This window comes from Bombus vancouverensis, chromosome 3 (genome assembly GCF_051014615.1).
Source record: "Bombus vancouverensis nearcticus chromosome 3, iyBomVanc1_principal, whole genome shotgun sequence".
Taxonomy (NCBI): domain Eukaryota; kingdom Metazoa; phylum Arthropoda; class Insecta; order Hymenoptera; family Apidae; genus Bombus; species Bombus vancouverensis.
Genome location: NC_134913.1, coordinates 1,015,083 through 1,041,381, shown reverse-complemented (window position 1 = coordinate 1,041,381; position 26,299 = coordinate 1,015,083). Strand labels below are relative to the sequence as shown.

The 26,299-nt window shown below is 39.7% G+C and overlaps 1 protein-coding gene across 8 annotated transcripts in view; it reads left to right on the top strand.

The window, feature by feature from the left end:
- LOC117164121 (triokinase/FMN cyclase) overlaps positions 1–26,299 on the top strand; it is an 83,064-nt gene that overhangs the window by 5,515 nt on the left and 51,250 nt on the right. For 6 of the 8 annotated variants that reach the window (XM_076628045.1, XM_076628042.1, XM_076628043.1 and 3 more), the window contains exons 4-7: positions 2,704–2,814; positions 4,116–4,204; positions 14,389–14,605; positions 21,582–21,827. In XM_076628045.1, the coding sequence (XP_076484160.1) occupies positions 2,704–2,814; positions 4,116–4,204; positions 14,389–14,605; positions 21,582–21,827 (663 nt within the window). Of the gene's footprint in view, positions 1–2,703; positions 2,815–4,115; positions 4,205–14,388; positions 14,606–14,807; positions 14,904–21,581; positions 21,828–26,299 lie in introns of all 8 variants that reach the window. The other 2 variants (XM_076628046.1, XM_076628048.1) reach the window with 2 other exon arrangements.

Sequence of the window (26,299 nt, the reverse complement as noted above, 5' to 3'; positions counted from 1 at the left end):
TGGTGGTTCCACTGTTACTATTGTGTTTAGAATTTGTTTGATTTCATAAATTTCCTTGCTATTCATTCTGGGTTCCAGTTTTATTAAGAATAGTGGTAATGGTTGCTTCGTATCGTACCTTGTTATATTATTTATTGTTCTTGTTTGATGGCCAATTTTTGCTAGTTCGTGACTTAATTTTTCTGTGTTAATTTTTGGATGTAATCCTCTTATAACTATTTTGTAGCTCCTTTCCGTTTTGAGCTGGTACGTGTGGTATATAGCATTCTTTTTCCTTAATTCTTTTATCACTTCCCTATAATTTTCTGGGGTGTTTGTTTGGATTTTTACCTGTTCTAATTTTGTTTGTTTTATTGTGTAATTATCCTTTCCAACTATATTGTTTAGTTGATCAATAAGCGGGTCTATTATTTGCGCCTCAACAAATATTGGTGGTGGTTTTGTAATGTTGTGTTGGTTGAATTGTGGTATTGCTTGTTGGGTCATCGTCTAATTCTTCCGTTAGCGAGCTGAAGGAGTTTCTTACTGGTAATTCTTGCAGCCATCGCTGCTTTTCCGTATCTAGATTACCTGTTATTTTTCGTTTTTTATTGTAGCTGGCCACCTTCCAGCTTTCATCCTGTTGAGTTGTTTCTTTATTGGTTTCCATATCAACTTCAATTGTAACTGAGCAGTCCTGTTCTTGGTTTATTTGTTGACTTGTTTTTGATGTGTTTGTTGTTTTATTTATGTAGTATTGTTCGTCCTTGTTAATAATTTTTATCGGTGAGATTTGTTTTTTCATGGTAGGTTTGCTTGTAGTCTTCTTAATAGAAGACACGGGTTTCCACCATTTAGCTATGGGCGTAGCCGTTCGTAACTTTCTCTTCCCCACTCGCCGCACTTTTCTGAAGCACTGTTTTTCACGTCCGCTTAGCTCGGCTGCTCGGGCAGAACTGATCATTTTAATGAAATCCCGTTTATATAAATTTGTATAAAAATGATCCTGGGAATTAAAATATTTTCATTATTCCGTAGCAGAAAATATAAGTTGATTAAGTTCTTAGCTACTGCAAAATAAAATTTGTCTTGTGCGAAAATCTAATTGCTGTCGTCGGGTCGTTAAATATTCTAAAATATAATGTTATATATATGTTTACATACAAGGTGAGTTACCCAAGATGAAAGCTAAAATATTTTCAATACTGTCAATTATATCAAAAAATGTTTCAAATAAAAATTGAATGATTCCGAGGAGGACAATGATCGACGTAATTAGTACTTTTGTTTGTTTGTTTTTTGAAAGGAATCATATATTCCTTTATACATTAAACAACGCCAAGTCTAACATTTTCTATAAAAAAATTATCAACTTACATCGAAGTTCATTAGATGTTCTAATTTTTATTTTGCAAAATATGAGTTACAGTATCTTCAAAACAACTTTGCAACATACATGGCTGAACATCTTTTTATAGAGAATATTGAAATGGGTAATTCCATTTAAGAAAACAAATTTGAGTTTCAAAGATCCTCTACGCGCCCACCTATGAAAATGCTAATTACATCGATTAATGTCCATCTAATAGAAGCTATTCAACTTTTGATTGAAACATTTCTCGGCATAATTAACAGTATCTTTTTGCATTTTTGTATACATTGGTTAACGCAACTCTTTATTCCACACAAGAAACTACTAAAGTTGGTTATGTTAAAAAAGTAATTGGTTCAGGAAATATTTTAATAAATTGTGCCTTTGAAACAAGGTAACAAAGATAATGAATACCTTCTGAGCTGGCTTTTTGGCATAATTACCAATTTGATAGTTTCCTATGTGGAATAACGAGTTGTACTGATCAACGCATAAAGAAATGTGATTCTATTTACAAGAAACATAGTGGATCTTCATATGTCCTTCAAGTATCTACCTGAGGAAAAATGAAGTCCTGATGCAGACAAGCGACTTTTATCCGCGCGATATTACTGTCATCATATGTTTATCTTCATTGTTCTTAATTGACAAAATGAATAAAGACATATATGATTGCAGCGATATCGCACGGACAAAAATCACTCATCTGGATCGGACCTAATAACACCTAATCGTGGTTATCTAATTTTTGCTAGGATGGTTATTTTCATACAAAACGTAATCTTGCAATATTTAGAAATCATGAAGATAGGTGTTTCGTTCTATTTAAAAACAGAAAATAATTTTCTATTCCTGCATTAATATCCTGTTATTTACTTCCTATTTGATTGTTAAATATGAACATATTACAAATTATGTGAATGCAATAGACAATAGAACTTTAACATCGGTTAAGTTGCGACTTAACAAAGTTGCAAAGTTGATTCTCGCGATGAGTAAGATATGATGCAAAAAAATTTGTTCTTACGATTTTGATTTTCAAGCTTAAAAGACAAGCTTAGGCTCTTTCAGTTAAATTTTCACCGAATCTGATGTGTAGAATTACGTTGTGATAATTTTTATCAATAATATCTTTAAATTCTGTACACTGTACATGTGTAGATATACTATATCCGGTATAAATGTTACGCACTACTATTTTTGTAACTATTAAAAATACGAAGGCGTCTTTTATTATATATATGTAGATGTAATATATATGTACATATGTACATATAATATAATTTTAAATGAATATATAATAGTATGAGTAAAATTAAACAATATAAAATTAGTTTCAAATATTCTTTTAGGTTATGTTGGAAATGGTATGTTAGCTGCGGCTGTAGCAGGCTCAATATACGCAGCACCACCGTCAAAACATATCTCTTATGCCATCGACCGTGTTTCTCAATATAATAATAGTAAGTTGTAAGATTTATAATTTCGTTGGATTTAGACAGAACAAGATGGAATAAATCCAAAATTGAGCATTTCGTGTTATTTACGTTAAATAAGTTACTTTTGTACTGAATATCTGATATTTGTTTCAAGTTGGAATATGTTATAACTAATACGAAAAAAATGTTTAAGTCATCATTTTCCTCTTATCTAAAATATTTGAAAAATACAGATCTTCAAAATGACTAGTTTTTTTACGATTTTTACGAAACTTACCTTCACAATATAGTATTAGATATAATAGACTATTTTGACTTGATTTCTGATATGATTGGTGAAAATGGTACAGTGAGATCGTAAAATAAAAAATGGTGCCAATTTGGTCTGTATTTACAGTCGTATGCGCCCCATACGCACGTAGTCACTTATATCAAATTTTAAAAATCAATTTGTATAATGATTGGTAGTGTAACGATGTATCATAGATCCGGAACACCCAGGATACAAGTAAAGAATGAATTAATATAACTCTTTTACTTCCCAGAAAAATTCTTTTAGATATATTGTAGAGGAACAGCTGGTTCTGAAATCATATCGTTCTCCTCTGAGCTGACTCTTAAATCATGTGTACGAGTTTTCAAACATGTGAACTCTACTCATTGGAGTTTGGTGGATTTTACTATTTCACTATGTCACCTTTGTTTCTCTTACAATTTTTCTTTTTCTTTATTTCATATGTAATTACTAGAGAGAGGACATTGGAAATTTCGAAACACCTCGTATTGTGACGATACATATAAATTTATTTTTACTTGACTGATAATAATTCAATTGCATCTCTGCTTAGATTTTAATTGGTACCATTTCACCATTAAATACTTTGATTATTCCAAAAAAATTTGTCAAAATTTTAGTTCTTGATGAATTAGATATCTCTAGAAAAAAAGGAAAGGAAATAATAATTTCTGGTTTTATTTCGAAAATTTTTATCCCAATTTCGGAAATTTCGAGACTTCACAAAATGTCTGATTTAGTTCCGCAAAGTTAAACAGATTTTGTACTATCTTTATTATCTATACAGAGTGTCCAGTAACAGATGATAAAAAATTTCATGCTGCTTCCGTAAGCTTTGAAATATAAAAAAAATATTAGAAAATTTAACTAAAAGTTTAGGCGTTAAGTCATTTCCTTGATTTCAATTTAAACAATTTAGCATACATGATCAGAAGTGTATTATTAATATTATTATCATAAATCTTAAATGGAGTTATATAATGTAACGCATTAAATTATAAAATGTTTTATGTGTATAATATGTTTCTAGCTGGTATTTTGATGGTTGTTCCGAATTATACTGGAGATTGCCTTAATTTTGGAATAGCAATTGAAAAAGCGAGACAAAAGGGTCTGAAGGTAAGAAAAAGGAAAACGAATTTATAAACTGAATTTTTTGATTAATTTTAGCTTCTATATTTTATATGGATAGGATTAATACATCAACGTTTATGTACGTATGTAACACATCGTCGGTTTTTATGGTTCATTTAAGGAGAGGTTTCTTATGTGCATCTAACGCGCGCGTTAGGTCAGAAACATTTTAAAACCCGAATCACGTAAGTGACACTGTCTCGTTGCGAGATCACTGATTTTTACCGTTACAATAGAGAAGCATTCTCTCGTTTTTGCTAGGATATTGTGTGATTCGAGCTTATCCAGGATTTTTAGGCGATATCCTTAATTTGACGATAATATAACATCACATTACCCTCACTCTACAGCTATGTCACATGTGTTATATAACATGAATTTCGTCTTACATCTCCACGCGTTGTATCTACAATACTGTTCCTGCATCTCCATTTGTTTGTAGTATGAGTTACGACGTCACTAGTTTAGCAACTATACTATATCCCTTACTATCAAAGGATTTTTATTCTCTCAATCTAGTAATGTTGGGTTTTTGACCGTTCTTAATGCAGCGTGTGCGTTGGACGCATCTAGAAAATCCGACCTTTAGATTTGCTTTAGACAGAGCGACTAATCGATCTCCCCCATTTTAGTAAAATAAAAAATAAGATGGTAACCGAACATTCATTTGCTGTTCGGTGAAACATTCAAATATCTGAATGCTCTAACAAAGGAATTTTCATACCTAGTTCTTACAGATTTAAATGAAATTTGATATGTATGTAAAATATAACAAATCTGTCATTTCAGCCTTAGATGATCAATCAATTTTGAGAAAAATGTATTTACAATTTGAAAAAATCCTTAGACATAGTCCATACCTTTAACATCATACCCTAAGATGGGATAGTGGAGGCCTTTGAATTCTTCGAGGTGCCTCCTTACCTTATTCGTGTTATCCTGTCCTACCTGAGCAACAGGTGGGTCGGTACACCGGTAGGGATGAAGACGGATGGCGACCCGTCGAGCGCGGTGTTCCGCAGGGTTCTGTTTTGGGAGCGATTCTGTGGATCATCAGCTACGACGCGATGCTTCGCTGTCTCATGACTCCGGACACAGGCATGGTGTCTAACGCTGACGACACGTTGTTCCTGGCCGGGGGACGTTGGTGATACGAGACATTGCGTCACGACAAGCTCATCGTCGTTTGCGCGGTACGTACCATACGCAGGCTGGGCTTGAGGGTGTCCGCAGCCAAGTCGGAGGCTATCTGGTTTTATGACTGGCGGCGTAGGGGGGCTACTCTGCCCGACCTGTGTTTGGATATAAACGGGGAGGACATCGAGGTAGGGCTTCAGATGAAATACCTGGGCCTCACCTCACGCATTTCAGACACTTGGTCCTCAAAGAGACGACGCCAGCCAACGCCTTATGTAGTTTGCTACCAAATATCGGTGGGGCTGGGGTCGGAGTGTGCCGACTATATGTGAGTTGTCTGTTCTCGGGTACTGTACGGGGCTCCGGTGTGGGCAGAAGATCTGATGGCGAGTCGTCGCAGTCTGATTTTACTGAGGAGGCTGCATAGGACGACCGACATCAGGATCATAAGGGGATACTGAACGGTATCTTACGCGTTGACGTATTCACCGTTCCAGCTCCAGGCCTTGGCGCTCCGAGGGGTGTACAAAAACCTGAGAGGCCTGGTCAAACCAGAGAAGGTCAGATTCAGAGCCACCGGGCCGTTAGATCGGTCCTTCCGAACTGGGAAGTTTGAACGAACCGCGAAGGGCTCCCGTTATCCTTCCGGATGACACAGGTGTTCGCTGGGCATGGAGTATTCGGTGAGTCCCTGCAGAAAATTGGAAGAGAGGTGACGAGCATCTGTCACCACTGCGGAGAGGGTGAGGACACGGCTGAGCACACGCTGGAGTTTTGTCCAGCATGGGAGGCCCCCCGCAGTGTTCTACGACAAGCGATTGGCGAAAGTGTGGATCCCTCGGCAGTGGTAGAAGGTGGTGCTGAGAAGGAAACAGAAGTTCCTCACAGTCCGCTCCTATTGCGAAGAAGTAATACTCGCAAAGGAGCGGGCAGAGTGGGAGAGGGTGAGAACATCCCACCCTTGTAGGGTTCTGCACCGAAGAGCGGCCCCGCACTACCCTAGGTGGTCATAGTGGCCAACGAGCAGGCGGCTCCAAATGACATAGGAACCGCTGAGGAGGACACGTGGGACCGGTGGCGATCCCAGCTGATCAACGAGGGAGGCGAACATCGGGGCGCGGAGGCGGTCCTCCCAAACTGGGAGGCATGGAAAAGCCGCCACGACCTCTCGCTCACATTCAGAATGACCCAGGTGCTCACCGGACACGGCGTGTTCGGCGAGTTTCTGAAGAGAATCGGACGAGAGACGACAGACATCTGCCACCACTGCGGAGAAGGCAGGGACACGGCGCAGCACACCCTGGAGCTCTGTCCGGCGTGGGAACTGCCCTGCTATACTCTGCGACACGCCATAGGAGGAACATTGACCCCCCAGCGGTTGTAGAGGCGATGTTGAGAGTGCCACAGGAATACGAGGCCGTCCGCCTCTGCTGCGAGCGAGTTATGCTCGCGAGAGAGCGAGCGGAAAGGGAGAGAAAGAAAAACTCTCACCCTTGCAGGATAAGACGATGGAGAAGGATGGCAGTCAGACGACCTAGAGCCGCTCCACCGCCGTCCAAACGGACCACGCCTGGAAGGAGCGACAGCGCTAGGGACAATGACCCCCCCCCCCCTAACGCCAATTCAATAGTCAGGAGGTACTAGGATTGGCTCGAACAAGAGGACGCGAGAAGGGGGTGCAACAGAAGTTAATTCATAAGAGGTTCCTGGATCACCCCTGTCACATGCGTAGGATGGTCATCGTGGAGCTTTAGTCGTTAGGAGTCCGACACTACTCTGCTGTTACGCGATTGCTGCAGCAGCGAAGTGTCCATGAGCATTTCTCCACGTACAAAAAAAAAAAAAAAGGTGGTCATAGTGGCCGACACGCCGAGGAGGATCTGGGATGTCCTCAGACTTGCACGACGGCCCAGAGGATAGCGTTGAGAGTGGTAGTCCCTCTGAATGCCCAAACTAGTCCTGAGGAACAGCTCCTTCAGGATGGGAGAGGACGCAGGAGTGGTCCGGCAGCAATTCGAAATCTTTTCTGTAAAACTGTTTATTAATAATAAATAAAAAATAATTGATAACAAAATATGCATAAGATAATTCAATGAATTATTTTATTATTATTATTCATGAATAATTATTATGAAAAGAAGTTCTCACAACTGGATTCGGTCCGGGTACAAGAAATTAGATGATCTATAAGCCTACCATTTTTTAAATAATATCTATTATTTTATTGGATTTCAAAATTGAATTACATCATTACATATTTTATATTTATAGTCTTAATAACTAAAATCGTTCTTGTAGACTAGTTTCATATTTTGGAGATTTGATATATATCTTGGGTTATTTTTCATTTTTTTGTTCACCTATATTTCATTTTTATCTTTATTTCTAGATGGGTTATTGGCGATAAGAATGACGATTGTCTTGTATGACTTATCAAACAACTTATATACTATTTCAAGCCTAAGGTTTGTGAGCGGTATATCTGTAGTATCGTGGAACAAAGGCCTAAGAGATATCGGGCGAACTATAAACAATGTCGCGAGAAAGTCAAAGTACCGACAGGCCCAACGATGTATCGTCGGTCCTTCGGTCGAATAGTTACGCAAAAAAAAGGCCTACGTGACTCTGGCCACGAGCGGTTGCGGAGCACGTGCGTGGTGGGGCTAAGAAAATAGACAAAGGGACGCTAAGGAAAAAGGACGCATGAACGATGAGTCAGTCGAGAAACAGAGTGTGAGTCGAGGAGCCGAGTGCGAGTTGAGCGGAGACAGAGTTTTGCGAGTGGCGTTGCCGAGAGAGTGTTGAATGCATTTTGTGAAAGTCGAGTCGTTAGCTAATTATTTAGTTGTGCTGTTTTCTGTACGTTTGGTATGAATAGTTCAGGTTAAACAACAATCGTCTTTTTCTGTCCGATTAACATCTGTATCATCCATTCCTTGTAAATACATTATATCACGATATTACATTTTTGGGGGCTCGTCCGGGATTGGACAAGACAGAAAACGAAACGGTTTAACAGAGCTATTCGAGCTAGTTGTGAATTTACCGGTACGCGGTGCGATAAAAGACGATATCGTTGACTGTTTAAGTTTGTGTAGTGTGAAAAATGGCAAACGTTGGGGACGAACGATTGTAGGGTGAAGAGGGTTCGACGCTGGAGGAGCTGAGGAGTAAGCTCGCGCGAATGAACCTCCCTATATCTGGTGCGAGGTCAGTACTGATGGCAAGGCTGAATCGGGCGTGTAGGGCTGGACAATCGTATCCTAAGGGATCGACGGGCGGTGAAGAGCTAACCGGTCAACGAGATTTAGGAAATGTACAGAGAGCTGAGCGTGATTGTAACGAAGATGAAAATTTTGAGAAAATGAATACGAAGGAGTTGAAGGAGCGCCTCGCTAGTTTGGGTTTAAAAACGACGGGAAGAAAAGTAGAATTACGCGCACGGCTACAAGCGGCCATGGATGGTAATGACATATCGTCGGAAGAAGAAAGCGACGACGAAAGTGAGGATGAAGATGACAAAAAAACGCAAGAGGATACAAGAGAGATACGCGAGGGGTGTATCAGGACCGTGATGAATATTGTCGAAGGGCATGTGTTGGTTCGACTCTGAGTTTTAGAGACGTCGAAGATGCATTAGAGTCGTTTAGTGGCGACAAAGGTGAAAATGTCGAACGATGGTTCGAGTCGTTCGAGGAAGTCGCTGATACGTGCATGTGGTCGGATGGGCAGAAGGCAGTCTACGCGAGGAAGCTGCTGAAGGGATTAGCGAAAATATTTGCGAGCTTCGAGTGTCATGCCAGGACTTGGCATGAGTTGAAGAGGGGGCTAGTGAAAGAATTTTCGAGGAAAGCCAACAGTAGGCAAGTACATCAGAAACTTGAAGAAACAAAAAAGGAGAGTGATGAAGCATGTTTGGCCTACATGTATCGCATGCTCGAAATAGCCAGCCATGTGGACATAGAGGAGGAAGCAAAAGTGGAATACATAGTGGATGGAATAATAGACGACGAGAACAATAAGGCTATATTGTACGGCGCTACGTCAATCAAAGAGTTGAGGGAGAGGTTAGTGATGTACGAAGAGCAGAAGAGTCGCAGAGCAAAGTCGATTGTGAAGCCGGCTAAAACCCAGAAGAACGGGAAGCCCAGTCAATCTGTAGATGCAATGAAGAAAAGAAGATGCTTCATTTGCGGTAGTAAGGATCATCTAAGTGTTAAGTGTCCGGAGAGGGGAGAAGGCGTTAGGTGTTTCAAGTGCAGCGGATTTGGACATATTGCAGCGAGGTGTACGGCACGACCGAAGGAGACTTGCGTAATGTCAAGATCCGGAAAGAGGAAGTATGTGAAGGAAGTGGCGATAGATGATTGTAGGTTTGTGGCACTAGTGGATACGGGTAGTGATCTCACGTTCATTCGATCAGACGAGTATGCGAGGTTAGGGTCACCACCGCTAGGTAAATGCAAGCTTAAGTTCGACGGTTTTGGTTCCGCTGGCAATGAGACCTGGAGTGAATTCACCAAGGTAATGACGGTTGATGGGTGTAAACTGCCAATCACTTTGCACGTTGTTTCAAACAAAATATTGACGAAGCACGGCCTGTTGTTAGGCACTGATTTTCTGGATCAGGTAGAGTTACGGGTTAAACGAGGCGAAGTGACTTTCTTGCGGCTTGACGAACAGACTAACAAAGACGTGCTGGATGTGTTTAGAGTTAACGTGGTAGAACAGACTGACGAAACAGACCTAACACACGTACAGGAACCGCATTATCGTGAAGCGATTCGCGATATCGTTAGGGGGTATAGGCCGGAGAAGAAGCGAGACGTCGGAATAACCGCAAAAGTAGTTTTGGAAAGCGACGAGCCGGTAGCGCGAAGACCGCGAAGACTGGCGGCATCGGAAAGAAAGGAAGAAGATGATCTGATGGAAGCGTGGACAAACGAGGGTGTCATCAAATCGTCAGACTCGGAGTATGCGAGTCCGATAGTTGTAGTTAGAAAGAAAGATTTGTGTGTGCGTGTGGATAGATGGGCCTTGTTACTAGGCGAGTTTAAGTATCAGGCGTGTCATCGGCCGGGGAAAAGTATGCAGCATGTAGATGCTCCGAGTAGGAACCCCCTGCCGAGCACTATGTATGTAACGGAGAGTGAAGACGGGCTGATTGCACGGTTGAGAAGGGTACAGAACAAGGACATTGAAGTCCGTAGGATTTTGGACGCCGCAACGTGCAGTCAGGCCGATGGGCATGTAATAAGAAACAATATTTTGTATAAGGAGTGTAAGGACGATGTGCTAATAGTAACACCGAAGGCGATGCGGGCTCAAGTAGTCAGGCAAGCGCACGAGCGTGGGCATTTCGAGGTTACCAAAACAGAAGCTATGGTCAAGAAGGACTTCTGGTTCAAAGGGTTACGCGAAAAGATCGAACACGTGGTATCCAACTGCCTTGACTGTAGCCTAACTGAACGAAACATAGGTAAGCTAGAAGGGAACCTGCGAAATTACAAGAAATGAAGAAAGCGTGCGAAGCAGTACCGAAGGAAGGACCCGCGCACACCTCGATCTCACGAAACCTTGAGTTATAAACGCCGAAAGTGACGTATCTGATGACAGCGAGATAGAAGGCAACATCTGAGGGCAGATGTTATTGCAGGATGGCCGAATGTAGTATCGTGGAACAAAGGCCTAAGAGATATCGGGCGAACTATAAACAATGTCGCGAGAAAGTCGAAGTACCGACAGGCCCAACGATGTATCGTCGGTCCTTCGGTCGAATAGTTACGCAAAAAAAAAGGCCTACGTGACTCTGGCCACGAGCGGTTGCGGAGCACGTGCGTGGTGGGGCTAAGAAAATAGACAAAGGGACGCTAAGGAAAAAGGACGAATGAACGATGAGTCAGTCGAGAAACAGAGTGTGAGTCGAGGAGCCGAGTGCGAGTTGAGCGGAGACAGAGTTTTGCGAGTGGCGTTGCCGAGAGAGTGTTGAATGCATTTTGTGAAAGTCGAGTCGTTAGCTAATTATTTAGTTGTGCTGTTTTCTGTACGTTTGGTATGAATAGTTCAGGTTGAACAACAATCGTCTTTTTCTGTCCGATTAACATCTGTATCATCCATTCCTTGTAAATACATTATATCACGATATTACATATCTATATGTCGGATTTACATTAGAATTAGGGTTAGGGGCGTGAAACGAATCTTCGTTTGGATTACACATTGTCGTTATGAAATAGAGAAGACATTGACTAGTGCAAATACGATTATTATAGTATTGGACAAGTAACTGTGGTAATTAGATACCCGAGAAACTAATGACAGTGATCCTAGGTTCAATCACGAATCCGCGGTCAACGGAATGATAGATGTACGTGCTCACAAAAATCTAAGTCGGACTTTTTGTTAAAACGTGGAATATCCACCGAGCGTACAGACACTAAGTAACTCGCTAATACGACCTCACGAGAGAATGACTTTCCGTCGCGATGATGCTGCAGAGGAAAACTATGGTGGGGTGTGTCTAAGGACACGAGATCATCGGATTCGTCGAGGATAGCTTTCGTTTTGAAAGTGAGGGAAATTGACGTTGCTGTTAATTGGTCAATTTCCATGTTGGTGGCTAAAAAATGATACTAGCCGTCCTTGAGGGAAGGTTGCTAGTGGGAAACGTCGTTCGTTGAAAAATAGATCTCCCCTATCTTCCCGTAGTTGGGACAAAGACTGTTTGTCTGAAGGCTTAGGAAACTTGATCTTAATGTTTATAACGACCCTCAGGCTAGCTGAACATGTACTGTGGAGATGCATCTGGTAATCGTCGGCATCATACCCGAAGAATAGGGTCTGCGTATGGCGAGCAACAGGACAGAAATCCTTGGAATGTTTACTGTCTCGTGCCGCTACAAATATTTCTTTTAAAGAGAGCTATAGAATTACTCCATACCTTTGTTAGACAAAGCGTTAATCCCGTGACCGCGGCTACGTTCGGCGACTGGCTGTCGCCTTGAGCCCAAGTTCATTATCACAAGTCTCGAACAAGTACAATCGAAGTGAATAACTACAATTGTTTAATTACAGCTATGGTAGACTCTAGATTACAATGTTGCGGGATTATCCAAAATTCCAAAGGCTCCGGTGTTCTTTCATCTCCGACATACGTATAGGACGAAGTTATTCAGAATGTTGACCTTGAGAACATACTTTAAGCTCATTGAAAGGGATGAAGTGTTTCCTTTTCTATAAAACTACCGTTCTTTTATACCGTGCCATGTAGGAGTATCCACGTGGCTGTGTTGAAAATTGAAATTTTCTATTCTGTTTGGTGCGTTTTTCGGTTTCACTTTTACTTATAATTTATACTATAACTTATACTATAATGCTATATAAGGCCATATTAAAACCTGTTTGGACCTATGGGATCCAATTATGGGAAACAGCAAGTTTCCAATTCCAACCTAGAAATTTTTCAACGATTTCAATCGAAAACTCTAAGATCCTTAATAGTGTAATATCGGAAAATCAAGATAGAAATTTTTTCCCGATTGCTTACAATTTATTAATATTAAATTGAATATACAAATATAAATTGGACAGAAAACGATATTTATTTAACGGAAACTAAATGCAATACTCGTATCTATATCAAATAACTTTACAGTTATTTAGCCACTCTCCTCACAACGAATCTAACACTCTCTCTCTCTCTCTCTCCCTCCTCTCCCCCCTCTCTCTCTAACAACTCTATCAATTCTCTCGACTCTACTCTTCGGTGTCTCGATTAACTCTAACGACTCTACTCTTCGACGACTCGATTAGCTCTGACTCTCGCAATACGCACACTTTTCGACTCGCACACTCTGACCTTTCGGTCGTCCCGCCTTGAAAAACGAAACCGTCCTTCTCGTCTAACGTTGTCTATTGTTTTCCTCATACCTATGTAAGAACTAGGTGACTTTAGTCACGTAGGCACTCTTAAATGTAAACGAACCACAGAAAGACGACGTACACGGTTTTTTCTATTTTCAACCGATCTCTACCTACCAACCTTTCAACCGATCAGTTCAAACTACCTTACGATATTACAATAGATGCACTTTGGTATGTTACCAGCGAAACAATACATCGTGACCTTAAGATACCCACAGTTAAAGAAGAAATATCCAAATTCAGTAATAGATATGTGGTATCATGAATGAGGGGTCTGGGGTGTGTCGTGTGAATTATAAACGAGCGATTGCTGAGCATGTACGTAGTGAGGCTAAGACAAAAGACAAGGGGTTGCTAGGGGACAATAAACGAATTAACAGTAGTATGAGTTGAGATGTCAGAGAGTGCGGATTGCGTTGATGAGAGTCGTTAATTAATTATTCAGTTGTGTTAATTATTATGTGTTTGCTGCGATCAGTTCATGTTTAACAAACATTATTCTCTGTTCAATTAACACCTGTTCAATTTACTTATCACTAATAAACTAATTAAAGTAGTTTCGTTATTACAGATATAACATAAGAGTTAACAACCACCAAAACCCATTGGTTACTCAATTACGTGACACGACGGATCAGATCAGCAGAATAAAAAGACATTACCCTCTAGATTTAAACATTAGATTCAGCCAGAATCAAACAGACGATAAACACCTATTATACACGATATAGTACCACGCCAGAATAATTTACTTATAATTCTCAATGAGAACTGATTGTAAAAATTCTTCCAAATAAAAAAAAAAGGACTTGCCGGCCTTAACGGTAAATAAAAAAACCTTGTTTTATGACAGTTCCTTAGGATTATTGCTTAATTCTATGTGCACCGTGTAAGAGTCACCGGACGTAGTAGAAAATATGCAGCTTTGCAAGCCGACAGTGATACACAAAATCAAGCTCGCTGTCCTGCTTAGTGTAATAGACAATCGTAATTGTTTCTATTTAATATATGTAATTTATTGTATTTTTATTGTATTGAACTGTATTTTATTTGTATTTTATTGTATTGTATTTGTAATTTAGTGTAACTTATTCTATTTAACATTTTAGATTTCGGAAGTAATTGTAAATGAAGACTGTAGTATACCGAAGGAGGAGCAAGGTGTCGCTGGCAAGCGTGGTTTAACGGGAATAATATTTGTTATGAAAATAGCTGGTGCGTTAGCAGAACAAGGGCTATCACTTGAAGAAGTGACTAAAACTGCACATGATGTTTTGCAAAATATAGCCACATATTCGGTTGGGTTAACAGCATGTGCAATACCCGGTTAGTATCCAGATATTACTTACACAAGATGTAATTGGAACAAATTGTTTTGTTATATTCTCAATCATAAATGTTATATACTTATTTACTTTAAATCATACCCATCTTACCATTATTAGTAACTACATCATAATTACTCTATGGATGTTCATAAAAATGCATATTTTTATATAAGAGACGTAAAGTAATGTAACCTAGGTAGGCTGGAGGATGATATCGGATGAACCATACATAATGATGAGAGAAAGCCTATGTGCAGACAGACTGAAAGGGTTGGAAAACTTCAATATGCCAAACGGTCAGTTCTTTAGCCGAATAGTTACGCGGAAGAAGGCGTACGTTTTTCCTTTTTAATATTTCATTCGTACTTTACAATTTGTCCAGCTGAACATTTGGTAAATTTTTCTAGCTTAATTGCTATATAACATGTGCTACCCCAGCGGGATACCATATCCCAGTTTGACTATTTTATTTCCATAGTGAGGTCAATGGGGTGTTTTCTTTTTAATCCTCTTTTCATGAGAGTTTTGCTCGCTTCAGCAGCCGGCTTGTTTGAATGTGTTGCCGTTCTTTCCTTGTATTTTTTGCGTATCTACCGATTCCTTCTTTGACCGTTGGTATTTTTAAGTCCTAGAATATATCCTCATTTCTGACATACTACGGGGCGTTGACTATTCTCGTCAGTATCTTCGATTGTAGCGACTCTAGTTTACTTGTGACTCACTGCTGCTGTTCCCCATAGCGGTATTCCGTACGACCAAATCGGATTTATTATCGTTTTGTAGATTTTTAGTTTATTTTCTATGCTGAGTTTAGAGTTTCGACTATTTAGCCAGTACATCTGTCTTCTTTTTATTCTTTTTCTGTCCATAATTGATTTAGTATGTTGTTTCCACCTAGATTTGTGTGTCTAAGTGTAGTATTTAACTTGCCTTGTTTGTGTTAAATGCGTGCCATTCACTTGGATATTTGATGGTTTCCGTTTTCCTAGCGTAAATGTAATATGGTTGCATTTACTGGGGTTTGCTTTTATTTATTTATCTTATAGCCATTTTTATATTTTTACGATGTACTCTTGTAGTAACTTGACTATTGTTTCTGAATTAGTATGCCTGACTAGTATAGCCGTGTCGTTCGCGAATGTCAGTAGTTCTCTCTTGGTAATGGTTGATATGTTGGCCGTGTATAGTGTGTGAGGTGGAGATAGTTGTGATGATAGTGCTACTGCTGATATAGAGGCCGAGATAGGTTCTGCTGCGGGTGTAAATGTCGCTGCTAGAGTACTGTTACTTTTCTTCTAATTTAGACGTCGTGGAAAGAAAAATCGGACTCCGCTAATCGGGATTTAAACCCGGGTCCCGAACGTTCGTAACCTAAGGCGCTAACCACAGTGCTGCCGTCGTCCGATGCTAGTTGCTGTCGAGTGCCGCTACATGTGTATAATATTGGCCCCAAGACGCTTCCTTGCGGTACCCCTGCCTTGATGTCTTTTATTTCAGAATATACATCTTTTATTTTTATTACAAAGGTACTGTTGTGTAGGTATGACTTGAGTAAGTGATGGATTTGTTCCGGGAAATGTTTTTCGATCGTTTGTAAGAGGTTTTCGTGGTTCACTTTGTCAAATGCTTTCTCAATGTCCATGAAGAGGACATTTTTTGTTTTCATCTGTTCTATGTTTTTGCCATTTTGCTCTCGCTTTTCTTTTTCTCTGGTTTTGTCAAAGATGTCTGTTGGAATTATTTTTGTTTGCCTGTTGTTTGGTTCATAAATAGTAGTTGTCCATGCTGCTTCTTATATAATTTCTGTCAATGTTGCTACTACCTGTTCGATGTAGTCGGGTGTTTTTGGTGGAACATTGCAGTTGATTTTGCTCTCAATTAGTTCTTTAAACGTTTGCCATTTGGTAGTTATATTGCAAAGCGACTCTGGATTGCTGTAAAGTATTGGTCTGCTTGTGTATTCCATTATTATCGATGTATGATCGGAGCTAAGCTCAAGACTGGGTGTTATTTTTAATTTATTTGCGTATAGTCCCTTTATAACTGCAAAATCAAGCAAGAAAGGAATTTCCTTTAGATCTGTCAGCCAGTATGTTGGCTTTCCTGTGGGTAATATGTTGAGATTACTAGTTCTAATATATTTTTTCTAGTGTTCTACCTCGAGGTGTGTTAATTCTTGAGCCTTATAGCGTGTGTTTTGCATTGAAGTCTCCCGTAGCGATGTATTTGTCACCTAAGGATTGAAAATACTGTTCTCATTTTTGAAATGCCATTTTATGTCGCGGTGGTGTATATACTGCTGACATCTGGAAGTAAGTATCGTTTCTTATTATCGCTGCAGTCCCTCCGTGTGCTTTTCCTGAGGGGTGTTTGGTATCATAGATGGGGTAATATGGTATTTTCATGTAGCTTTTTGGTGTGAAATGCGTTTCTGAAATAAGTAATATTATTGTTATACAGAATTGTTTTAGTTTCGAGGGCCCGTTGTTGTAGGCCATTGGAGCTCCAAGCTGATATTTTCACTGTGTCCGTTTCCATCTTTTACTTAACATGTTTGTAAATAGTTGCAGCGTGACTGTAATTTATTGTGCTTTTTGTCTGAGTATTGCATTTTGCTCACTTATCATTTTTGTTAGCATTTCAGTGTTTTTGATGTATTGCTTGTGCAGTTCCTTGATTTCTGTAGCGTCGTTACTGTTGTTGTTTTGGTTTTGGTTGTTTATGGGTGGTGTTGGTTAATTACTTGTGCATAACTTCGGCTGCCAAAGATGTTGTTGTTTCTATGGTTATTGTTCGATACGATTTGTACGTTTGATGTTGGCCCTGGTTCTGCAATCTCTTGTTGTGAGGGATAGCTGCCGTATGTTCTGCTTCGAAGCGATGGGAACAGTTTTCGCAGTCTTTATAGCTTGCTGGGTGGTTTCCATTACAGTTGTAGCTTATACAGCATTTTGCTTCATCTATCTAACATCGCTAAAGGAATTTCTTTTTCTCAAGAGGGTACGAGACTTATAGAATATATGATGTGATTTTCGTTATAAAGCATATGTCTAAGGAGTATGTTTATCAGGTGGATAATGATCCAAAACAGAGTTTCCATGTTTTTAAACAGTATTTAAAGAACTATAAAATGAATGTTATGAAGTGACCTGTCTAGTCTCTGGATCTGAATCTGAATAGAGATGATTTGGATAATGTGCACAGTTCAAGATCATTGAAAAGGTATGGGTTTATGACACTGCTATGTAGACCCTAAGGTTTAGGCCCCGAAATTCTTGAAGATCCAACAGTATCATAAGCTACTCGGTAAAAGAAGCAAACTTTTATCCTTCGCTCCCATCTTGAGAGATCAATAGTCGGGCAGATGGGAGAAATGACCATTAGCTGTTGTCTTTTATTTGACGAAAACCAAGGGTCATGGTCTAATCGGCGCTCACGACGGACAGATTCGAAGAATCAATCCTGAAGAGCTGTTGTCTTCTATCTGATGAAACTAGAAGGTCGTGGTCTATACACGAGGAGCAGAGGTGCGAAAGAGCAGTCATCAAAACCAGTGTTGTCCCCTGTTTTATGACAACCCTTGGCCGTGATCCAACCGTCGGACACGACAGTCAGTTATGCACAATCAGTGGTAAAGAACGCTTGTCCCCCGTCTTACAAAGTACAAGGGTCGTGATCTGACTGTCGGACACGACATAACAGCCGATATTTTGTATCATATCTAGCAATTCTCTAATAGCCAAGCATCTAATAAATTTTATTTCCATTGGTCCGATTGGACAGTTGCGTCGCATTGATGCGGTAATTATATGAGTATCGTCGTTCGTTGCCTAGTTTGGAAGATTTCGGTATAAGTTTCATGTGCCCGTCTTCATGGTGCAATAGTATTTTGAAAGAGTTTTGAAGAATTTCATTCACTTGAAAGTGAAGTGGATTAACCCTTAACGTTCCAAGTGTGCCTCTCAAGCACCACCAATGTGCAGTGCTCTACTCCAAGCGTGTCTCTCAAGCACTGTAGATAAAGCCGATCAATATGCATCAACATATTGTTTCCTGTGAAAATCGTTGAAATGGTGGAAGAATACGGTTCTTTTGGGGACTAGAAACGAGTATAATAAATGCTTATATACTTTACAAGATTTCTCAGGAAAGGAAAGGAGAAAGCGCTTTGTCACAGTATAAGTTTGTGAAATTATTAGTAAGTCAGCTCGTAAGTAACTTTCGGAATAACAATGTGTAATATCGTGATATAATATATTTACAAGGAATGGATGATACAGATGTTAATCGGACAGAAAAAGACGATTGTTGTTCAACCTGAACTATTCACACCAAACGTACAGAAAACAGCACAACTAAATAATTAGATAACGACTCGACTTTCACAAAATGCAATCAACACTCTCTCGGCAACGCCACTCGCAAACTCTCGTTTGTTGATTCCTTTTTTCCCGTCCCTTGGCAACCGCTCGTGGCCAAGATCACGTAGGCCTCCTCTTTCCAAAACTACGCGATCGAAAACAAACGCCTATCGAAAACAAACGCCTCGGCTCTCGCGACATTCCACGCGATTCACCCGCCAACTCCCAGGCCTCTCACTCACGATACTACACAATGTGTATGACAGGCTTTCCGGAACAGATAAGGAACAAGGTTTAGATGGGAAACTCCATATAATAAATCAGTTGCTGAAAGGGAGAAAGAAAAAGTGTTTTGTTTGTTTACCAAAAGGAAGTAATGCGGTAAAAGAACAAACAGTTTTCTACTGTGAGGACCTGTGAACGCAACCTCGGTTTGCATCCCAATGAATGTTTTAAAAAATTCCACACAATAGTCAATCATAATTAATATAAATGTTATAGGATTTTTTTATTTATTTAGAATGGATTAAACAGAAAACAATGGTTATTTAACGTGAACTAAATATAGTAATGTGCTATAACTAAGACAACTAAATAGTTAATTTACAACTCTTGTCGCCACGGTTTCAACCTTCTTCGCGGACCACCTTCTTCGACAACACTGACAACTTTTTCCGACAATGCTGACTATACTCTGACTTCTTATCTCACGACTGCCTGTTAATTCTTCTTTCTCCCTTAAGCATCCCTTTGTCTTTTTTCATAGCCCCAGCATGTACGTGTTCCGCAACCGTCTGTGGCCATGATCACGTAGGTCTTTTTCCCGCATAACTATTCGACTGAAGGATCGACGACATATTGATGGACCTGTAGGCACTTAGGCTTTTTCGTGACATTGTTTATGGTTCACTCGATATTTCTTAGGCCATTTGTTCACGATACTACAATATTGTAATCAAAGTTATATTACTTCTGAGACGAATAAAGATTGTTTTGAATGACTTTAATATTGTTATTTACATGTCATTGTAGTATTTAAAATCTGACACTTAAAAACTTGCAAGTTGCCGGTCGATATTCACAATTAAAAGTCGGAGCGTTAAAGGTTAAACGTGTAGGTTCGTTTGATAAAGAAACGAGTGGACAAATTCGTAATAGCCAGTTGTATTAAAATCAGTACAAGTACAAGTACAGATACAGAGATACTGTGTAGTCGTTGCTCGCTCAATGATATTATGCCGATCGAATAAAAGATAATAATACTTTGTCCTAGGCACGTTCATACATTTATATCGACGGGCGTTACCACAAAAAATTAACTTTTTTATTTAACTCCGGCTGAAGATTACAAGAAACGGCAATAACAATCTGTCCAGAGTTCATTTGCCTCTAGACCTTGTAAACCAAAACAATCGCTAGTATTCAAAGGCACAATAATATGGGTCTCTCCCAGATTCGAATTTTCCATTCCTACTTGAACTTTTTTACGCTCATGTGCCGCTACAGTTGAGTTGCAATCTATGGTTTCTTTGAGGTTTTTCATCTTCATCATCAATCATCAATCATCATCAATCATTTCATCATCAATAGAATACGGTTCAGTCAGAATATTTGACTTTGAATTTGAAATTCTGTATAAACATTCGTAGTTTGACGTAAATCCATAATTTAAATAGCAATTCAATCTGAGTCTTAAAACTGTATTGGTATAACTCTGGATACATCACGGTATAATTTGTATCTCGTGTATTTAGTATTTAGTGTGCTTGAAAGGTATTTAGTATATTATCTTTCCATTGTCTTATGACTTCTTTGCGTCGTTCATGCATGCTCTTGTTCCCACGTATTAATTTTTATTCTTGGAGGCCGACTACAAAATCAGAGAAAACATATTGTGATACTTTGGGAGATGTACTTTGAGGGCTGTGGACAGATATTCCTTAAGAATTAATCTAGCGAATCATTAATATGAAGGAGCAATGTCAAGAAGGTATAATGCAATGACTAGGTAATACTCACTTGTAAACACACTCACGTACACACAGACTGCACGTGCACTAAACACACACATTATACGTGCATCGTACACACTATTTAGTGCAATACACACACATTAAACACACACATATTACCTTCCTTCCACATTACCTCGTGGTGTACTTTGAATTATTTGAATGATGGCGCAGCTCACTTTTCATTTAAAATGCCATGAAACGGTGAAAACATGGTGCGTCAATTTTTTAAAAGTCATTGTAAAGGGGATTCTTTTTACAAAATCTTTCTTTTTACAAAATCATCTTAAAACGAATCTGGAATAAGATGTTGCAAATTGCATAGAGTTGTTCGAATTTATAAAATTGTTGAAGAAAAAAAGCATATCTACTTTCACATACTTGTATTCATTACACGAGGTAAAAACATCTCTGAAAAATATAGAATTGTGAAAGAGGAAGTCTTGTGTTTCAAATTGCCGAAGAGCAAGTTTACAAGCCGAAATGGATTGTAGTATGATTTTTCTCATGAAATTACAATAACTTGAATATAGACAATTTTTATTATCGAAAATTTAGCGATCCTTTAATTTTCCACGCCGGTGTATATTAACTTTTTTAGGCCAATCTCCAATGTTCGAGCTCGGAGACGATGAAATCGAAGTTGGTCAGGGAATTCATGGAGAGGCTGGATATGAAAAAATGAAATTGAAACCCTGCAGTGAAATAGTTGCATTCATGCTCAAACGCTTACGCGAGGCATTATCTTTAAAGAGTGGAGACTCAGTTGCAGTTATCATTAATAACTTCGGAGCGTTAAGTCAACTGGAACAAGGAATTGTAGTTTATGATGTTGTGAAACATCTTCGTAAGTAACAATCAAATATTTATACATAAATTTTGTATGCAAAGACATATATTGCATATTTCATACTTACCTGACGTATTTATCCCGGCCAATTTAATTAGTTCGTTATAATTCCGCACACCAATAAAAATAATAATATGTCACTGATCAACCGTTCGCGGAGAGACGTGTTCGCGATAGATCGTGTGACATCAATCACATCTCAACCTACATCAGTGATAAGACATCGACCGCTGACTTCGGACTCCTTTGGACACATCACCACCTTATCATCATAGCATACACCAAGGCTGTGACGCACCTTAGTTCACATCAGAGATAGGATATCGACCCCCGACCTTCGGACACTTTTCCACATCATAACCTACACCTAGCCCCTCAACATCCTAAAACCAAAACGTATATAAACCGAGACTTCACCCAGCTCGGGCAGTTCTTGCTCTTGTTCTAGTTGCTGTTCTCATACAACCCCTTTCCTCCGGTTCAGTGTTATTCTTGTAAGTGTTAAAATTTATAATAAAGTTTTATAAAGGAAAATTAGTAGTTGGGTTACGACTCAGCCTTCTTACTACAATCCAAGCATCAACTTTACGTGACAATCGCGTCGACGGGAGTCGTGAATTCCCGTTACGATTAGATCATCGACGTCACGAAATGATCAATCCCCCATTTCGTTTAGGATAATAGAGGTGGTTGAACTGATTATAACACTGATGTAACAAGTTACAATATATACTTTATTCCAACAAATTAATGGATGTAACATTCAATATAACAGTTGATATGTCGACAGACGGTATACAAGTTAAGACAGAGTACGAGATACACATGAGTACGGTGACTGATCAGAGAACAAATAGAGAACTAAAAAACTCCTGTTCTGTGATGGCGGTATTTATACTGAACCGGGGATGGTCGCTGATCTCCCCACCATCGGTTATTTACGAGTGGAAATCCCGGGAAAAGTAGAAAAACCCACGTCCCCAATTTTTATTGGCTGGAACAATAGCCCTAAGGAATGTGTAGCGGCACCTAACACTAATGTTTCCAACGGTTCCTGTCCCGTGGTTCGCTACACAAAGACCCTATCCTTCGGACAAGATGATTGCCAGAAGTCGGCACATCCTCACGGAATATTTTCAGCTCGCCCAAGGACCCGCTACAAAACTTACGATTTCTTTAGCTAAGATTCTCCAAAGGAGCAAATAGTCTTTGTCCTTCACATACCACGGAAAATACGGAAAGTCTGTTTTCCGTACGTACGATGCTTTCCGCTAGCAACTTTCCACTATCCACCTCAAACTGGTGACCCCGACGTGATCGACATCGAAAAGAGTTGTGATCGTGATAGCGCTACCCGAGACTTCGATCATCGCGAATCTAAGACTGTGGCAATCTAGATCTACCGCACACGGATCGGCTCTTCCTTCAACAAAACTCGACGCTTCACCGCCGACCCACGCAAGCAGGTGACAGGATACGAGACGATGACCAAGCCAGAAGTGATGTAGCCATTGCAAAGTTCACGGGCATCACCACCAGCACGTCATACTAAAAAGTAGTCATACTACGCGGAACGCTCCGCACTGTACCGACAAGTATCCACTGCCACATCGAAGACAACGCGCAACATCTACACGGGCTTGACAACAATCGGCTAAGCTAAGAACCTAACCACGCTAAGAAGAAATGTTATCACTGGTAAGGAGCTACTGTGGTGACACTTGACATCAAATACCACTACTCGACACTAACTAGTGTCGGACGACTGCAGCGCAGTGGTTAGTGCCTTAGGTTACGAACGTTCGGGACCAGGGTTCAAATCCCGGCGACCGGAGTCCGATTTTTCTTCCACACATAAAAAGCAGAAGAAAAATGGCAGTACCCCAGCAGCGACATCTTCAGCCAGCAGCTACAATTATCACGGACAATACATTCGCCACAAATGTCTCGATTTGACCTGTATGTTGCAGCAATTGAGGGCCTTGACGTTAAAGTAAAAAAAGATATTTATTTTTATGACTATGCCTCAGGATATTGCGGTGCCTTAGGATTATTGCGGTCCGATCTATGATGTTCGCACCGCTAGTGGCTGTCCCGACCGAGGGATGGACTTCAGCCGGTACCAGATAACGGGACGTAACAGTTGTAACGTCAATCTACATTAGAGGCCAGATGTGTGCGGGTCCTCACCGCGTACCCTCAATAACCTCAAGGACCCACCATAAACTTAAACTTTTAGTTTATTGCCCCTGTAAGTTTTATCGGTTTATGGATGGTCCTTGGAACAGTCCTTAGGTTTATTGCACGTTCTTACAAATTACGGAGAAAGCGGGTAGTTACCTAATGGGAAAACCGAATATTTGGCTAACGAATATTTGGAAAAGCTGGTTTTTCTCATAAACAATGTCACCTACGTTGTCAGCCACGTTGGTAGGAGGCTTCTTCCTCCTATCTTCATTTATTAACGTCGGCTATAACCAGTTGGAATCGCGGATCGTTACCCTCACTTTTGCTAACGGAAAGTGTGAACAACGAATCCGCGTTGTTAGTTCAAAGGGACACGCCCACACCGAGCTTTCCTCCGTAATAATATGAGAACACCTCGGCACTGAAATTACAAATTCTCATCAGTCAACATCTCTCAGATCAGTCGCGTAAACTGTGCTTATAAACTTGTGTTATTTAATAAAGTTCAATAGAAAAGAAACATGAAGTTGAGTTACGGCTCAACCTTCTTGTCTTTAAAACCTAAGCCTTAATTTTACGTGACACAGTCATTGCTAGACCGTTCATCCACGATTGTTTATCCTGCCGACTCAAGATGAAGGAGTCGGAGCTTTAAAATTCCCGATGATAAATCCAACGAGGAAATAACAGCGATGATCGGGAGTCGGACTGATTTAAGATAAATCAAACGGAAAAAAGGGGGATATAGCGTGGTGAAATAACAAGAGTTTTTATTTAGTGAAATCGAAAATAAATTATATTAATTCTGACGAAATACAACAGTGTTTGTGCAATAAAGTATAGTTCACATCCGTGAGTACTTCCTGTTAAAACAATACTCTCAAATGTGATTAAGTTTCGGGCAAAGTATTACGATATTCGAGAATGCGAAATAACTGTTTTTTGAACTCTCCCGACTTATCATTGCCGCAGCCACAGCGATTTCAAACTGCGTGACGCTGTTGTCACAAAGTAGTATTTTTTTTCTCTTTTATAGCAGGCTGTCTTGCCTCGACAAACACCGTACATTATGCAATATTTTCCCACAAAGTCAGACCCTATTTAGAATACTCGATGATTTGCTTGTCCTTCCTCTTGTATGAGGATTGAGGAGCTAAATTTAGTGAACTTTTTTAACATTAAACGGTATATACTGGGTATATTACCGAAACTGGCGACGATCTACCCTGTGGTTTCTAATAGTCATCAATGTCGAATATAAGACCACATTAACTCTTATATTTGCAAATGATATATTTTGAATGATTGTTTACGCGCAAGATACAATGGTAGATGCTTTCAAATTAAGATAATTCATCTTGATAGAGTTCATCACATCATTATTTGTAACGTGCATTGTATGATAAACAGGCAGCAAACATACTAGAAAATTTTTTACATTTTTTTTTAAATAAATATCTGAGATAGTAAAGAAGCATTATGCCAGAGTTGGCTGATAAGTAATGTTGTACACTCGTCTGTATCCCGAGAACAAAAGGCAATTATCAAAAGGAAATAAAAATTTTTTAAATGTAATCACCGTTAACTTCGATTTTTGCCAACATGTGACAAGTTTTTTCATTTCCACAATGAAGAATTTTGCTAGCTTACTTTTGATAAAGGATTTCACTGATGTCTTGATTTCATTGTCTAACTTGAAATGAATACTCTTCAAAGTCCTCCTTAATTGTGGAAAGGAGTGGAAATCCGAAGGAACCGGGTCTGGATTATAAGGCGGGTGCGGAACGACTTCAAATTTTAAACTCGCAGGACTACCAAGTATTGAGTGTGCGATGTCTGGTCGAGCGTTGTCATTCTGCAATAATATTGTACTAGCGATATTTCAATAGTTTCAATGAATGTTGCAAGTTGAAATTAGGACTTAGCCCAAAAAAAGAAACGCGTTGTTAATCGAGAAAAATAGGGAAAGGAAAAGAGGACTTAGAAAAAAAGTTTATTTCTTTGCATTCCGAAAAGGTATACGACTTCGATATAATTGCAGTATTTCTACAAATGCAAGAAGATGAAGGACTTCGATGTGAGTAGCTAGATGAGAAGACAAGTTTGCGACTCAAAGACAATGCATTAATTTGCTTTCGTTCGACGGTTCGAACTCCAGTGGTAAAAATTCGGAAAGCAACGGTCGCGTGGCCTTGTTCTTACCCTTCAAACTCCCCTCGCGTCGCAATTCATTTCCGCTGCCATTCGATCCACCTTGAGTCTGGCACGCGATCATGCGGGGA